Source organism: Typha angustifolia, chromosome 8 (assembly GCF_048772165.1).
Source record: "Typha angustifolia cultivar Huaian chromosome 8, ASM4877216v1, whole genome shotgun sequence".
Classification (NCBI taxonomy): domain Eukaryota; kingdom Viridiplantae; phylum Streptophyta; class Magnoliopsida; order Poales; family Typhaceae; genus Typha; species Typha angustifolia.
Window position 1 is genome coordinate 8848020 of NC_133246.1, and position 18083 is coordinate 8866102.

The window sequence follows — 18083 nt, forward strand, 5'->3', positions numbered from 1 at the left end:
TGATAGATACCTTACTCATAACCAAGAAGATCATGAGTTCAACTCTAACCCCCAAATAATATTGTAAAAAAATTATTTAATAATTAATAATTTGATTGCTTGACTTAATTCGATTGATGACTCGACAACGCAGTTAGCTTAGAAGAATAGCTTGACAACACAATATCAGGTCTCGACGGTATTTAGTTCGAAGTAATTATTCAACGACGTATATGACTTGAAGCCTATACTAAACAGCTAAAAAACTCGATGGAACCTAAATTGCCTCTGTATCTAGAAAGTCCAACCCATATTTAACATTCATGCTCATAAATGATCAAAGAAAAAACACCATATTTTTTCACTAAAACTTTTGCTGCTCCACAACATTCAGGTAAGGATATTCTTGGATGGTTGAACTGGCCAAAAACTCCAGAACAAATTATATGAAACCTATTAAACATCATATACATTGACTAATTGCCTTACTGGAATTTTAGGATACACAAGAAAATAAACCAACAGTTGTCAGAGTACTTGGTTGAAATCAGCGAAAATAATCCATCTGCTACAAGTGTTGTTGACTTGCTGAACTGCCAGCTCCACAGCCACTTACTGAAATCATAGTGCAGTTTGAGAATCTAAAAATGAAGGAACAAGCAAAGAGAAAAAAAAGATTTTAAAATTATATTTGACTTGAAAACAGAGGTCACAGAAATTGCCGGCATGTTTGCGATATGAGACAAATATTCTGATAAACTATTAATTCAATACCGTAGTATTGCGAGTACATACAAATGGACAGCAGTAACTAGAACAAAGTTCTAGAATGATCGCATGAATCTAAGTTGATTCTATAGCTTTCTCCAAGTTGTTGCCCAAGTAGCACTTAAACAGCAAACATCTAGCTTATAATTTCATAGAGACGGAACGTAAACTAAAAGTACAGGATGCTGCCAAAAGATAAAAGTGAACCTAAGAATTATTTTGACTATGTGAATAGCTAAAGCTATAAAATATAACATCAACTGACAAGCTAGCTTTCTGAAGACTGTCTATCTACCTTAAAATATTAAAAGCAACAAAAGTGAAGGTCGTGCTTGGGTTTGCCCTCGGAGGGAATTCTACCGTACTCCATGCTATGTTGTTGATCCTGCGGAGCCTACCTTGTTCTTTAAATGTATGAAATGCTAGATATCTCTATCAAATAAATAAATAAATATTAGATATCCAAATGAAATTCTAAATGTGCAAAACTGACAATCTAATCATACAAAGATAGGGTCACAGCAATATTTTGTGCCCAATGATCTTCTGGGCACATGATATGTCATCCAAAACCTAGGCATGTCATAGAAATCTGTCATATGCAGGCAATCCCCACACTGCTGGAGTAAATGGAAGAGTGAGAGATGTTTGACCAATCCGTGACAAGGGTCTCTTTCAGTGGCATTGCTCTTCCACAATGACTACTAGCAGGGGCCAGGTGGGTCACATGACAAACATAAAGGGGCAAGGAAGAACAAAGTTTCGGGATTTAGGTATTTAAAATTTAAACTTCCGCAGTTTCAAGTCTGGAGAACTTACTATCCCAAGCAGACCCAACTATTACATAGAAGAAAGGGCTCAATAACCAAGACTAGGGTTCTTAGCCATCACCCCGTTACATGGCTCATCACCAGCAAGCGCAGTGACTATAACATGGCACTCATTCAAGCAAGACTAGCTCTGCGTATTCCAATTGGTAATATCTTGCCTCCTCTTCCCTTCTCCCACAGTTTTCCCTGAAACATCTATGTTCCTGGTGGCTCCACAAGTTGTAAACTAGCTTTCAAAGCTTGGTTTGTTTCCAGCACTGTATGTGCCAAAATTTCCTTGCTTCAAAGTTGGTTTCTTTAGTTAGTGCATCATGCTAAGGTTTTGTGCATGGAAAAAATACCAAGAACTTTTGAGGAGTTGACCGAATAGTGCCTCCTCAGAAACTTGTTTATCCAAATAGTCTACTCCCAAACTTAATATCAAAATTGGTCTATTTTGAACACATCAGCTGCCATCCAATGCTTCCGACAAAAAAAGCTAAGCTTGTCAGCATTATATGTACTACATTCTTTTTAGAAACATGTGTTGAGGATAAAAAAAATTATTCCTTCTTGGCAAAAAAAAAACGTTAAACTTATCAACATTTTATGTACTTTATTCCTGTTAGGAACACGTGATAGAGAATGAAAAGATTATTCTTCAATTTGAATTTACCTATTAATTGGATAAACTAGAGAGATATATCATATTATATTTGGACAAACTAGAAAAGAAAATATTAGATTCAATACGTTCAAGATAGAACTATTTCGGTAATAAATTTGAGAGGTGTACCAATTGCGTAAATATGTTTGTGAGCAGGGCTAGTTTGGTCAAATATTCTAAATTATTGTAGAAAATATTTTACATACAGATATGTATAAGAGTTAAGATGTCATGCTGATTCTTGCGAAGAGCAAAGGATAAATAGTCTTACCTTCAGCTGAAAAGTCTGTAATTAGAGAACTATTGGTATTTGATGCCATTTTGGTAGGATTATTTTGACTCTTTTGCCGGTTCCTGAGTAATATTAGCCAGAACTACTCAGTATCAGAAAATTAGCAATGCCTAACCTCATGGATGAAAAGTTGCTTGTCAGTACAAACAGAGACAAGTAAAACAAGAGAAAAACACCACAATACAATGATCCGTTCATAAACATGACCTCTAACAGTAGTAAGCATCATTATAGAAACAATCTCAAGAATGACAATGTCAACCGCTGTTAGTAACAATCTCAAGAATGACAATCTCAACAGCTGTTAGAAACAATCACAAGAATAGTGTCAGCAGCTGTAAATCAAAAGATACACAATCACATGTTCAGGCTTATAGTTTACATTCAAAATATGATTGTTTTTCAGTAAAATGACAGTGCAATTTTTGTGCTGTTTGACTGACTTATATTATTCATCATTCATGTGGCCACTAGCATCATTCACGGAGATTATTGGCAATTGGCATTTTCTAATACATTCTTTCATGAAAAATATGTACAATTCTAGAGCTAGCTCTCACTATGCAGTAGAAATGACAAATGGAAGTGAAGGCAAGTTTGGAATGGTTCTCATAAGGTGCCAAAAGTCCTCAAGAGACCATCAAGATTGTAATTAAAAGAAATTTACATATACTTTCACTATATTGTAATCCAAACCCTCATTTTACATCTTTGAGGATTTTATAATTTGTAATCCAAACCCTCATTTTTCCCCTATAATTTCATATGATAACTTTAGTTGAAAAAAAATTTCAAAATATCAACCATTTTCAAATGGAAGAGAATTAAAAAATTTCCAAGGGTATTTTAATTATTTAATTAGTAGAGTTATATACACTATAAATTTGGGTTAATAGTAGTTATTTACAAAGTAATAATAGGGTCTAAATATGAAAATTAGGAAAAAGAGTAGTTATCAAATCTTCAAAGACCGGATATTAATGTGAAAATGATAAAAATATAGGACGTGATTTGAAAATTTCTCATATATGAAAATAGAAATTGATCAAATGAAGCTTGTAGCACTTGAAGTATTACTTGATCCATGAATATATGAAAATAGAAATTGATGATTATCAAGTAGAACAAAATGCACAACCAAATATAATGCACTTTTGGTTATCATTATGAGTGTTTTAAAAAGCATCCATAGCGACCACCATGGCGGGGCAGCACATCGACAACCCCGCAAACAGTGATGGCGGCCAAGCCGCCTAGTGTACTTGGCGGGTCGCCAAATTGCGTGGCAGAACACCAAGGCGCATAATAGGCTAAGCGGCCTACTGAATGTTTTTGAGTGTGCTAATCTATTACCATTTAAAAAACTAACCTAATCGTTTTCACTGGCCTCACTCTCGATTTGAGCCCTTACTTTTGATGGCCTCCCTCCCTTGACCTCCCTCGATCGTCTCTAGTCTCTCTCTCTCTCGATCTCTTTGAGCGGTGGCGAGAAATCGATACCAACAAACAAGCATAACCTTCCCTTTCACCGGCAAGCAAGCAAATTGAGGTACCCTTCTTTTCTTCTCTTTCTTCCCTTTCACTATCTAGGGCCACCTCTCTGTCTGGCCACCGAGAGTGAAAGGCCGCCAAGGTTTTTTTCCTTCCCTTTCTCTGTTTCACCATTGGCTCTCTTGACTCTCTAGTTTCTTCACTGCTACAGTAATTAACACTTAATTGCTAGTAATGAAAGGGTTTGATTAATTAACTAAAGAAGAAGGAAGCATTCTCTGTTTCTCTACTTCTTTAGTTTTATTTAATTCTTTCATATTCACTAATTCACTGTCCTAATTCCTTACTTCTTAGTGATTAATTGATTAACAAATAATGATTATTGAGCTAATTAGTTTGCTGATCGCTAGAGAAGAAAGTTGATAGTATTAGTTTTCTAATTAGTAATTTAAATGTAGATTTCTTTGAATTGTTTCACTATCAAACACTAGAACTGTATTAGTTTTCTAATTAGTAAATATTATTAATCTGTTGTGCCAGAGGAATCAATTGCTAATTAGTTAGCTAAAGAGATTAATTAATGTTATCTATAATTCACTAATTCTTTCATTGTCTTCAATCTTGATTCTTTAACTCTATTTTTTTTTACTATTAATCTAATATACTAATTAGTTTGCAAATTAATCAATTATTCAATTACTTGCTAATTAGTTTGTAAATTACCCAATGGCCTTAATTTTACATACAGAGTACAAATAATCATATATAGCCACTAATTCCTCTCAAATAGCGTCTCTGACTAGGGTCTACATCATCTGAATATTTTGTGCCTATTGGCTCCAATGATCTAGGTTAAAATGTGGATACTTTTCGAATAAAAATAAAAATGATGCCAAAACAGTGAAATGTAAATTCTATAGGAATGTCACTAAGCGAGGAATTAGTAAATTTAAAAGCATATTGCTCATATTAGAGGTGATGTTGCACCTTGTCTAAAAGCTAATGATGATGCCAAAAGAATTATCAAAAATCATCTAAAGGAGAATCAAAAGAAAAAAAGAAGAGAAATCAAGAGAGTAGAACTAAGGGCAAAAGTAGATATATGCAAAGAGAACGAAGATTTAGAAATTTCATCTGTTGACAGTAGAAAACCAAGGACTAAAGGTCCTATGGATAAATTCACCTCTATAAATCTAGAAATTGCAGTTAGAAAACGAAAAAAGATGGTACAAACAAACATAAAAGATTCTTTTGCAAAAGAAGAAAGAGATAAAGTGAACAACTACTTAGCTCACTGGGTCTACAAATGTGGCATCTCTTTTAATGCTATTAATGATGAATTGTATGAGCCACTTTTGAAAAAGCAAGTGAGGCTAACACACATGATAATTTAGAGAACCAGAGGATTGCATGAAAAAACATTGCTACTCAATTTTGACTGATGCTTCGACAAATCAAAAAGAAAAAAGCATTATGAATTTATGTGTTAGTTGTGAGATGAGGGTTAATTTTCTGCATTCTGTTGATTGCTCTAAAGACACATACAATTGAATACATCTATAATATTGTTGTTGATAGTATCAAAGAAGCGGGAGTAGAAAATGTTCTCCAAATTGTGACTGATAATGTTGCTGCTATTTTAGCAGCTACATAGTTACTAAAAGATACATATCCTCTCATAAACTAGGCATCTTGTGCCGCCCATTGTATAGATTTAATGCTAGAGAGCACATCCAAGGAAGGAAGGATTAAAGGTGGCAATTGAATGTGGGAGAGGTCATGGTATATTTATGGACATCATAAGATATTAAGTATGATGCGTTAATTCACACAAAAAAAGGAGATCATGAGATCTAGGGTTACAAAATTTCTCACTTCTTTTCTTACATTATAGTCTTTGGAGAAAAAAAAATTAAGACTTATGTTTACTTCTGATGAATATTTAATATGCAAATGGTCAAAAATTGCTAAAAGAAAAAGAGCTTACTATTCTTAATAATCAATTTTAAGGACAAGTGTCATTAGCAATTAAAATTTTATTCTGTAACAACCACCTTCAAAACCTCACAATAACTGCGAGTCTAAATCCAAAAACGAAACTATATTTTGACTCACGAAAAGAAAGTTAGGGTGCGCGCAGATCTCCAAAATTAAGAGGTAACTCAAGATCAAATAGTTAGATGGTCGAGTGCTATTGAGATTGAGATAGATTCAGGATGGATCATAGAAAGAGGAAGCCGAAGAGGCATGGTGGTGATCGACCTAGAGTTATGGTATGGTGATGGAGATAACAATAGTGAAAGCCAAGGTAGTCGGTAGGAAAGAGATAGAGAAAAAGTAGGGTCGTTTCTTAGGGTCAAGGGGACACGGCCAGACAAAGAGGAAAGCAGCAATGAAGATCCTAGATGGTGGCTAGGGTTCTAAAGTTTGGAGGTAGTCAAACATGGAGAAAAAAGACGATCTTGCAAGTGAATTTCAATAATCTAAGATAATTATCCAAATGCACACAACTATTTATAGGTGACTTACTAACTTGATTAGACTTGGCAATAGGATCGAAAAGACTCGAGTCTTATTGCCTAACATAAGAAAAAATACTTAATTAAAACACTTAAATTAGAGTTCATCACCATCGAGCGTTCAAATGGCCTTAAGGCGTTCAAACGCTAATTTATTTTTTTGGGAGCATTCAAATGCCTATTTAATCTTCTTCTCTAGGGAGATTGCGTTCGAATGCCTGAAGGACCGTTCCAGAACCAATTTATTCTGCTTCTCTCGGAAATTTGCATTCGATCACCTAATCTCAAAATTGGGCCCTTTAGCTGCTAAAATTTTATTTCCTTCTAATCAACTCCTATCTAACCATTACAGTCCATCACGCTTCCCCACCTTGTCCTCAAGGTGTGAAGTTAGGAAAGTAGTCTATTATATTAGTCTCGAACTCCCAAGTAGCCTGATCAAAAGGTTCACCATACCACTCAACGAGCACCTCCGTCTCTAATATTCTTTTGTCTCTAATGACGCTATGCTAGCACACGAACTGACTCGACCCTCTATCTCATCCTTTGGCTCAAGCAATATATCTCTAACAATCTAATATGTGGCGATTCTCACTTTTAGTAATGAGACATGGAACACCGGATGCACACGTGTTCCCTCTAACAAATCCAAAAGGTATGCAATCGGTCCAATCCTCCCTAACACCTTGAAATGACCAAAGAAACGATGCGACACTTTCTGGTTTCGTACTAGCCTCAAGGTTACTTGGCGATAAAGTTGAATCTAAACATAAACCATGTCACCTACATCATACTCTTGCTCACGATGCCCCGTATCGTAGATTTGTTTCTAGCAATTTTGGGTTGTTCCCATGTATGCTCGCAGCCATCGTAGAGTCTCATCTCTGTCCAACAGCGCTATGTCTACCTTCGTGTGGTCCAAAGTGGCCGGTCTGTCAAAACTCGTAAATTCGATGCGATGTCAGTGCGGCCGTAAACCACCTCAAGCAGCGATATTCCGGTGTTGTGGCTAAGAGGTATTGTATGATCGCTTAGCCCATGGCAAATACTCTAATCGTCTCGGACGATCTCCCACAAAACAACAAAGATACTATTCAATCCACCGATTTACTACTTCTGTTTGCCTGTCAATTTGGGGGTGATATGCCGAGCAAAGATCCAAATGAGTCCTATGCAATTTAAAAAATTTCATCCAAAACTCACTGATGAACACTCGATCACAATCTGAAACAATAGTTCACGGCATGCCATGAAGTTTGGTGACATTTCGGACAAATGATTCAACGATTGTTTTCGCCGAAAAATGATATGCCAAAGCTAAAAAGTGAGCATACTTGCTCAACTTGTCCATTACAACAAATATTACTAAAAATCTACGTACTAGCGAAAAACCTTATAAGTCCATAGAAATATCTTCCCATTCTCAATCTGAGACCGATAAGGGTTGTAGAAGTCCAACTAGTTTCAACATCTCCAATTTTGCTCGTCGGCACATCTTGCACCCCTTCACATGAACTCGTACATCCTTCTACATTCTAGGCCATGTACAGCTTTGGGAGAGCCGCTTGTAAGTCCTCAAGCGCACTCATGGCCCACCTCTGGAGTGTTATGGAAGTGTTCAAACACTTGTAATCGCAACGAAGCATCTGCGAGCACTCGAATACACCCGCGGTCCAATAGGATGCCCTCTCAGTTCTCTAACTCTGGATGGTTCTCCAAATCTGCTGCTATCTCTTACAAGAGACTGTTAATGGTTCGGTCAACCACACTAGCTCTTCTGAACTCCTCGAGGAAGGGAAAAATAGGGTTTGAGTAGGCAGCAAGTTCAGCCCCTTTGATTTGGCGCAATAGCACGTCCACCACCCGATTCTCTATGCCCTTTTTATATTGTAGATTATAGTTGTACCCCTAGAGTTTGGTCACCCACCGCTGTTGCGTCGAGGTATGTATCTGCTGACTCATGAAGTAGGAAAAACTCCTCTGATCCGTGCAAATGAAGCGATGCATGATTAGATATGGTCTCCATTTGGTAACGATATGGATAATAGCCAACACTCCCTTTCGTATGTTGAAAGTAGCTGTGATCTTTCAGACAAGGCTTTGCTCATGAACATTATAGGTCGGCCTTCTTGCATAAGAACAGCTCATATCCAAACCCCTGATGCGTCGCATTCAACCACAAAGCCTTTGGTGAAATTCGATAGCACTAAAATTGATGTCGTCATCATTGCTGATTTTAGTTCTTTAAAAGTAACAGTAGCTTTATCGCTCCGTTCAAATGCATTCTTCTTCAATAACACCGTTAGGGGTAAAGTTATCTTCCCATACCCAGCAATGAAAGTTCGGTAATAGCCCGTTAACTCAAGGAATCCTCAAAGCTTGCGCACGGTCTTTGAAAGCAGCCAATCGAGCATAGAAGCAATTTTCTCGGTCAACCGCCACTCCTCCACTTGATATCACATGGCCCAGATATTCCATCTTTTGTACACCTCATAAACACTCGAACATCTTCACACATTCAACGAATTTGCCTCCAAAATTTTTCAACACTTCATGAAAGTGTTGCAAATGCTCTTCAAAACTCTGACTAAACACTAAAATATCGTCAAAAGATACTAAGACAAACCGACGTAGGAAAGGTCTGAAAATATCGTTCATCAGACCTTGAAACGTCGCTGGAGCATTGGTTAATCCAAATGGCATCACCAGAAACTCAGTGTCATGGGTGCAAAATATCAATTTGTGCACATCGGCGGATTCGACCCGTATTTGATGGTATCCTGCGCAAATCCAACTTCCTAAAGTATGCCTCCTGCAAGCTCATCCAAAAGCTCTTCCATCACCGGTATTCAGTATCAATTTTTGACAGTGATAGAGTTCAAGGCTCAATAATCGACACAAAACCACCATCCGTGGTCTTTTCACACCAACAAGACGAGAGACAAGCAAGCACTTCTAGTCGGCCGAATGATGCCTTGATCCATCATCTCCTTCACCATCTGTGTGATTTCTTTTTGGACATGCAGATACTTATAAAGGTCGAACGTTGGTAGGTGTAGCCTTGAGAGTAATCTGTATGCGATAATCAAAATTTCTAAATGGTGGCAACCCCTTTGGTTCCTCAAACACGCCAACAAATTCAATTAGTAATCAATGCAATTTAGCATTTATACCTAAGTTTGGGTTTGGCTCAGGGGTTGATGGAGCTATGAGTAGCCTTTGGTCTTGGTAGACCCATCATGGACTACAAAGTAGGGCTGGACAACGCTTCAACTCCATCAAACCGCACCACCCTATCGTCTCTCCTAAACGTCATCCACATAGTGCTGAAATATTAAGTCACCAATCCTAGGCTCTACAACTATTGTGTGCCTAGGGCAATGTCAGCTCTAAGAGGGCAAGAGGATACAAATCGACAATAAGATCATATACTTGAACCCTTATTCCCACCCAACGACAAAGACTTCCCGCCTTCAACTTCATGCCATCACCAATCACCACATCAAACATTGTTGTCAGCTCCTCTTCCAATCCGAGCCCCTTAACTAACAGTTGATCTAAGAAGTTATGTGTACTCGAATCAATAAAGATAGGTACACATCACTTCTTGGTCAAGCCGTCCACTCAAAAGAGTTTTCGGCACGACAGTACCCAAGTACGCATGTAAAGATATCTTCACCGATATTTCTTCCTCCTCGCACTCTTCTTGGTTCAGCTCCTGATTCACTTCTGGGCATTCTTCCTCAGTAGCAACATCCTCTTCGAGGTCCTTTTGACCATCAATGAGCATTACGCTACCCATAGCTCGCATACAGCAGTGTTCGAGTGTGAAACGCTAATCACATCTAAAGCAAAGACCCTTAGCCCTTCACTCCCCCACCTATGCAAGTGTAAAAATCCAGATAGCAAGTCTAATACTTCCTCACTCATCTTATCATGCAACCTATAAATCCAACGCCCAAGGTTTTTAATGAACCAGTTCAGTCTTGGGAGAGTTTGAACGCCTATTTAATCTTCTGCTCTAGGAAGATTGCGTTTGAACACCTGAAGGGTTGTTCCAATGCCAATTTATTTTATTGCTCTCGAGAAATTTGCGTCCAAAAACCTAAATGGTCATTCAAACACCAATTTATTCTACTGCTCTCGAAAAATTTGCGTTGCCAATCCTGAAATTGGGTCTTTCAACTTCTAGAACTTTATTTCTTTCTAATCAACTCCTATATAACCATTACACACTCCTTGGTTAAGTTGCTTCAAATTATTGATGACAAAAGAAAGCCACCAATCGAATTTATATATAGTGAGTTAAAAAATGCTAAGAAGAAATTAAAAATATTTTCAATAATAATGAGATTTCTTCCAAGCCTTTTCTTGATGTTATTGATCAATACACAAATAGAAAGCTTGATACATATCTCTATACTGCTGCATATTATTTAAATGCATACTACTTTTATAGAAATTGCGATGAAATAGATAGCGATTTAAATGTAATAGATGGTGTTCTTAGCTGTGTTGAGAACTTCTACCTAGATTTGTTTATTCAAGTGCACATTACAAATGTGGAGATGAAAGCATATAAAAATGCTAGTGGAAATTTTGGGAGACTAACAAGATTGGCAAGAGAAATCAATAATGATGAATTCAACCCAAGTATATTTAATAGTTTAACATATGTAATAAAACATGTCTTTTAGTCTTATGTACGTTAGTATGTTAGTAAGTTATTTTCTAATTTATATAGTTATTAGCTCATAGGTGGAGTTTATATTCCTTATCTAAAAAATATGACAATTAAGATTCTTAATTTGACATATAGTTTGTTAAGACGTGAAAGAAATTGAAGCTCATTGGAATGGGTAATATATCATTGTATTGATTAATTTGTCAATTCTAAATTATAATTGACTCATATTAATTTCATCTTTGTGTTCAAATTCAATCAAAGAAGAGTAATAGATTGGAAGTGAAAGGATTAAATGAACTAGTTTATGTATAATTTAATGCAAGAATAAAAAATTAAAAGATACAAAAGAGAAGGATCATGTGGCTTCAAAAAAGAAATAATACAATTGATTAGTTGGATAATGATCCTCAAGAGCAAGAGGTCTTCCCACGTGAAGGATTAACTTGGGAAATAGTGACAGAAGCATCAGGTGCATAAAAAATTTTATCATCAAAGAGAAGCGCAAGAGTTGCTCAAGCTATTACTAGTAACACTTATTCCACTTTTCTAGATGAGCAATTAATCTAGTTGGATGAGGAAACAAAGAATGATAAAAATATTGAACTAGAGCTTGATGATGATTATAACTTATTGACAAATGAAGCTCTACCCTAAGATTGTGAAGACTAGATTCTAGAGGTCTAGATTATGCGGACATTAGCGACATAGTACACGAACACATGTATCACTGCATTTTCTCCTTCAAGAAATAACTTAAGTTAATTATTTTTATTGTACATTTGCTACTTATAGTGTTTAGAATTATTTTTTTTTATTATACACCATTTCCACCGAGTATAAACAGCCCCGCCTATAGAGGACACTTGATATAGCCTAATTATCTCCCACTAGAGGAGAATGATGCGGACATCAATAATATATTACGTGGGCACATGTATTAGTGCAGTTCCTCATTTAGAAAATTAGTCTTCAAGTTAATTATTTTTACTATATATTTATTATTTATAGTATTTAAGGTTCTATTTGCTTTTTTATAATTGTTTAAGATGTTATTTACTTATTGTCATTTATAAGGTCTATACAGGCCAGCTTTTTACTATCGAAGTTTATGAAGAAATGAAAAAAAAAAAATTAGAATTATCTCCAATGTGAGTTTTGAGTGTAAAACCCTAGTTGAGAATAGAGGTGTGAAACCTCATTCTTTTTTTGTTTTTTCCACCATCATCGTTCCTAGAATCGTATTTCAATATTTAGCTCTTATTTTCCTATTAAAATCCCAACAAATCCTTCCCCCCTACTATATTCCAAATTTCAAATCCCTCCACCCTAACTGAACCCAATCCAACCAAAGACCAAACCCATTAACAAAATACTTCAAACCCAACCCCAAACTCACTTAAACCTATTAGCCACCACACCAGCCCATTAGACGTAAACCCAACCCATTTGCCATCCTCATCCCTCACCTCCCTTCAATCCATTTGACACCAAGCCCTAGCCTACCTCCATATCGCCACCGCCTCCACGCCATCTCTTCCTCAACGATGACGTCGATCTCCACTGACGACACCGCAGCCCTCCACTACCACTAGAGCCTTGATCTCCCGCCTCCTTCAAGCCACTTGACAACACCACCAACACTCGCCATCAACAACGCTGCCACCCTCTAAGCCGACACTCACCACTGACAACACCAACACCGACAACGGCACCTCAGTTTCCCGTTGCCACCTCAACGTTCACCAGCCGCATCGTCGTCTCTCCACACAAATCCCAATTGACTGGCACCATTGCCGACATTAGTTGCATCGCTCCACTTCCCTCGAGAGTGCCATCCATCACAAACCTTCCTCGACAACTCCCTCACGCGATCGACCACCACTATCGACGCTAGTAACTTCTTCATCACGGCATCCCGTTAATAGCTTGTCATCGATGCCTCTTCAACATCTCCCGGCAATCCCACGATCACTAATGTTCACTACCACCAACGCTGCCAGCAACCACTACTGTCGATGCTTCCATTCCCACTACCATCAACACTACAAATCAAATTTTATTTTCAGATAGTCGAGTATGCTTTTCTATAGTAATTATGATTTTGACTAAAAGATGAAGTTTGGTTTAATAGATATTTTCGGGTTATTCCTTTCTAGTTACATTTCTAAATTATTATCAATTCCTACTGTGCACAAATCATGAGAGAGATTACATAAATACTTTATAGGCTTTATGGGAATTATTACCAATTCCTACTGTGCACAAATCCCAAACTTATTAAGAAACTCGACGACGTTATAGGGTCAGCTAGGTATTTAGTTGTGATATTTGTGAACCTGTTATGATTGTGAATTGTGGATTGTAATTATGTTAATATTGCAACATAATGCATCATTACAAATTTTATATATACTATATTAGTATTAAAAATTACAAATATACCATATATGATTTTTTTTAATATAAAAAATACTATGTGTGGGGTGATAGCCCGCCATCAATGCCTATCATTCGCAACTGCATTTCAAAACATTGATCATTATAAGCAATGTTCTTGTAAACGGCATATGCTATTGTAGTCCCTTGATCACATTGTATTGATTACATCCGTAGAGGGCGTAGGCAAGGATAGCTGTGCCGACCGACACGGGGCGTACCGGTCGGCAATTGCCGTGTTGGCGGCGTACCAGCACGTGGCACGAGGATGCCGCACGGCACCCCTCCTAATGCATCGCCGCTCACCATCGACCTCGTCGACGAGCGGCGATCGATGAGCAATGGCGACGGCAACGGCGACGGCAACTACAATGGCAAAGGTGAGTATCTCTTTCTCTCATTCTCTTACGGCACGGCCATCGTTAAGCATAGGCATACCTAGGCTGCATAGCGAACATGTAAGAATGATTCTTTATATTGCATGCTTACATGTAAGAATGATTCTTTATATTGCATGCTATAAATGATATGAACAATTTAATAATGTCACTTACAACTTAAATCTTGGACATAAAATTTATGTCGGTAGTATTTCTAGTTCCACTTTTGACACTTAATTGTTATAGATAGAAAAATTGCTTCTTGCATTAGCTTAATTGGAACTTTTGCATTATCTTTCTTTATGGTGCAACATCCAATAGGAAACAGAATTATGAACCAGTCTGCATTTTCTTCTTGATCCCTTTATATTTTGCTGACATTTTTATCATATATAAAAAAAAAAATTCTATTAAATCTAATACGGAGAGTATATCCGCCAACAAAGGATCTGGCTTATTGCATAGGCCTCTTCAGTATCTTGACTGGTTGTATGTCAAGGTTGTCCATAAGACTATTGAGAAGAGTAAACTTTATTCAGAACAAAATCATAAACAAATCAGAGAGCGAAAAGATTTTAACATCTATATGCTTAAAGGAATTTCCTTTTACCTAGAAGAGGAAATATATCTTTCAATCACTTTCTCATCCTCTTCGTCAAAGGCAAACCACTTGTCTTTGTTTGCAACCAGTTCCCAGTTCTCACAATCTGAAATATACTACTTCAAATCAGTATGTTCAATTTCAGCTGCAAATGATTAAAGTAGAAAACAAAAGAACCTTGAAGCATAATTTTCAAGCTATTGCAATGGCCTTCCAGTTTCCAATATGCTTGTCCATTGCATTCCAAACGGATAGGCTCTGTTCTCATAGCATCTCTTCTTTGTTTCTCTATGATTGTTTCCATGAAAAAAAAAATCAAAGGAATAAATTAATTAATAGGTAGCTAAATGACACTCTCTTATGATATAAAAACAGGCATGGTAATTAAAAGTAGTGGTTGTACAACCAAAAGGATTAAAGTTTGACAGGAGAGGAACAACTAGGTTTTGTATCATATTAACACAAAATTGCAATAATGCAGACCTACATAAACTGGTAAAGTCCACAAAAGTATGAGGACAATTTTCCTATTCTTCATGCTAATAATTGACTGTAGGAGATAGATACTAAAATTATTCTTTCGTTTCATATTTCTGAAAACATATAGAAATAGGGTTCCACTTTGGCCCAGTATTGATATAATACATCTGAAATCAATTTAGTCCTCATTTGTCCCACCATCCTCCAAATTGGCCATTAATCTAGAATAGGAATATTTGATTCCACAATTTTTCATCATTCCCAATTTCGACCAATCTCAATCCCACCCCAAAACTAGTTTATTCGGTGGGGTATCAGCCAGATCAGCTAATACTCGATCGGGATCAAACAAATTTCGGCTGTTTCAACCGAGATAAACCAAACTAAGAGAGACAGAGAGAAAGAGATGGAGGATACCAAGAAATAGTGTAGGCAGAAGGCGGACGCCAAGACGGTCTAGCATTTTTAATATTTAAGAATCAAAAGTAACTATGTATAATATATAGAATTATACAAAAACCTTTTAATAGTTCAGGCCCTTCAGGACACCAAAATTATTAAGGCCTACGTATCAATATATGTCAGAAGAAAATAAAATATAAAAAATAATGAGAGATTAGTCTTTTTGATGTGATGAAAATTAAATGCATCTCATTCCCTTCTATTAGACTCATGTGTCCAATATCTAAATATTCGAAGATAAGTGGAGGGTAGTGTCCAACTAGCATACATTGAGATAGGTGATGGTTAACACATGTTTAGATTTTATCACTGCTATAGCAGCTAGCATACAGATTTTAGACTCCATCATTGCCATTATAGCAATAGGAGAAGGAAGGCAATGAGAGAGGGATGTTCACTCCACACCGTCGCACGGGCCCAACCTCCACGCTACCGTAGCTCCATGAACCGACCTTCATGCCGCTGCCACCGCACAAGCCCAACCTCCACGATGGCACACCAGCCCAAGCTCCATGACGGTCACACAAGCTATCTTTGCTCACTACCCAATGTTAGGAGAGGAAAGAGCTCGAGAGGGAGGAGTCAAGAGAGGTCACTAGTAGCCACCTTCACTGCCACCGACCGTGGAGATTTCTTTTTTAGGGATTTGCTATCGAGCGAGAGAACAGTTGAGCAAGTTAGTTATTTAAACCCGAGCCACTTACAAAATTCAAATGGCGGGCCACAGTGCCGGCCCGCCTTATCAGGCCACTCGCCTAGTGCTTTTTAGTGCCTAGGTGGCCTGCAAAGGCAGCCAACCGCCTTTTATCGGCGTCAATCCACTTAGCAGGGCAATCGATGCGCCGATCTTTCCGCCTTTTAAAACACTAGAAAGAAAGGGACAAAGAGAAAAAGAGAGGCTGAAGAACTCATCAAAGAGAGGAAATAAAAGAAAAAATTACATATCTAAGGTCGACGAAGCCAGATCTACGTCGAAGGAGTTTATCATAAGTTGAGAAAGCCGAATCTATGTCGGTAGAGTTCATTGGACATAGATAGAGATTAGAACTACGTCGAAGAGGAAAGATAAGAGTGCTTGGGATATTGGGGGAAAGGAGATGGAGAGATTTCGAGGAATCGAGTTTTTTTGAAGTGAGAGAGTGAGAATAGAAATAAGGAGATGGGAAAGAGAGAGCTAGTGGGAGTTACTGAGAGAGGAAAAAAAATTTATTTGTATGAGGACGGAAGGAGGGCGTGTGAGTGATAGAAAGGGAAAGAGATATTGAAATTAAGAAAATAGTATTTTTATTTTTATTTTTATTTTTTAGACTTTATATATGAATAATTTATACGTATATCTTATTATTATTTTTCTAAAACTTTTCTTATTTTTCTATATGATAAAAGTTATTTAAAAATACAAGCCGATATAAACAACTGATTTCGATCCCGATACTTAGAACCTTGTAATTTTCAATACAAAAAAATTTGTAAAAAATATGCAATGGTCACTCATCCCTCTCAGTTTTATGTTTTTGATGCCCTCAAGTGAAACGGAAAATTCACTATATAATAACTAGAATATCAGCATGCAAGATACTGTAGCTAATATTTTATAAAATGAAGTGCAACAAAACTCCATAACATAAGGGATGGACAGTCAAAGCAAAGACTAGAAATTAGAAAATGATTTTAAAGATCATCTTCTTGGCCCAATGGTAAATTTCTTTAAACCTTAAAGATTTCCAAACACATTGTGATGGAAAGTTGTTGAAGGAGAAAGAAATAAGCAAAGATTCTACCAAGGGACAATTACACTTAACTTTGGACAATGAAAGGAGGAAAAGGAATGCTAAAGTTACTTTTTAACTTCTCTTCTTTATATATATATATATATATATGGAATAGAAAAAATCAAGGCGGCCCTGAGATATTCATTGCTTTTCTTTCCATTCTCGTTACTAGTATCTCAACCAATTACACCCAAAAGAGATTGTTATGCCTCTCTTCTCCATTATTGTATAGCTTTTTATGTGAGAAACTGATGTAAAACAACAGGAACGTTAGGATTCTAGAAATGATAATAGTTAAAAAGAGAAAATGAATAAAGTTTTATACCTCCATTCTCAACCCAGGTTTCATACCCAAAACTCACACCGAAGATAAATCTCAAAAAATTTCACTTCTTTATAAATCTTGATTGAGTAAAAAGAAGGCCTATACATAAACCTTACAAATGACAATAAGCAAATAGCACTCTAAACAATTGCAAGAAAACAAATATAAATAGGTGGGACTTCTTAATAAGGTTAAGCATTATGAATAGCAAATGCATAATAAAATAATTAACTTAAGACTAATTTTAAGAATGAGAAACTACACTGATACATGTGCCTGTGTAATATGTCACTGATGTTCACATCATTCTCTCCGAGTTGGAGAAAACTCGACTCTGTCAAGTATTTCCCCTACAGCATTCATATTGTTCTAGTCTCACAGTTAATGACACTACAAGACACTTCGATTAAGTCAA

At 36.8% G+C, this 18083-nt stretch overlaps 1 protein-coding gene across 4 annotated transcripts in view; it reads right to left on the reverse strand.

The window, feature by feature from the left end:
* Positions 1 to 313: 313 nt before the first annotated feature.
* LOC140765835 (uncharacterized) overlaps positions 314 to 18083 on the reverse strand; it is a 30534-nt gene continuing 12764 nt past the window's right edge. Inside the window, exons 10-13 of one of the 4 annotated variants that reach the window (XM_073105092.1) lie at positions 14807 to 14917; positions 14639 to 14735; positions 2495 to 2577; positions 314 to 620 (exon numbers count right to left, since the gene is read on the reverse strand). In XM_073105092.1, the coding sequence (XP_072961193.1) occupies positions 601 to 620; positions 2495 to 2577; positions 14639 to 14735; positions 14807 to 14917 (311 nt within the window). In that variant the 3' untranslated portion in view covers positions 314 to 600. The remainder of the gene's footprint in view (positions 621 to 2494; positions 2578 to 14638; positions 14736 to 14806; positions 14918 to 18083) is intronic. The other 3 variants (XM_073105091.1, XM_073105094.1, XM_073105095.1) reach the window with 3 other exon arrangements.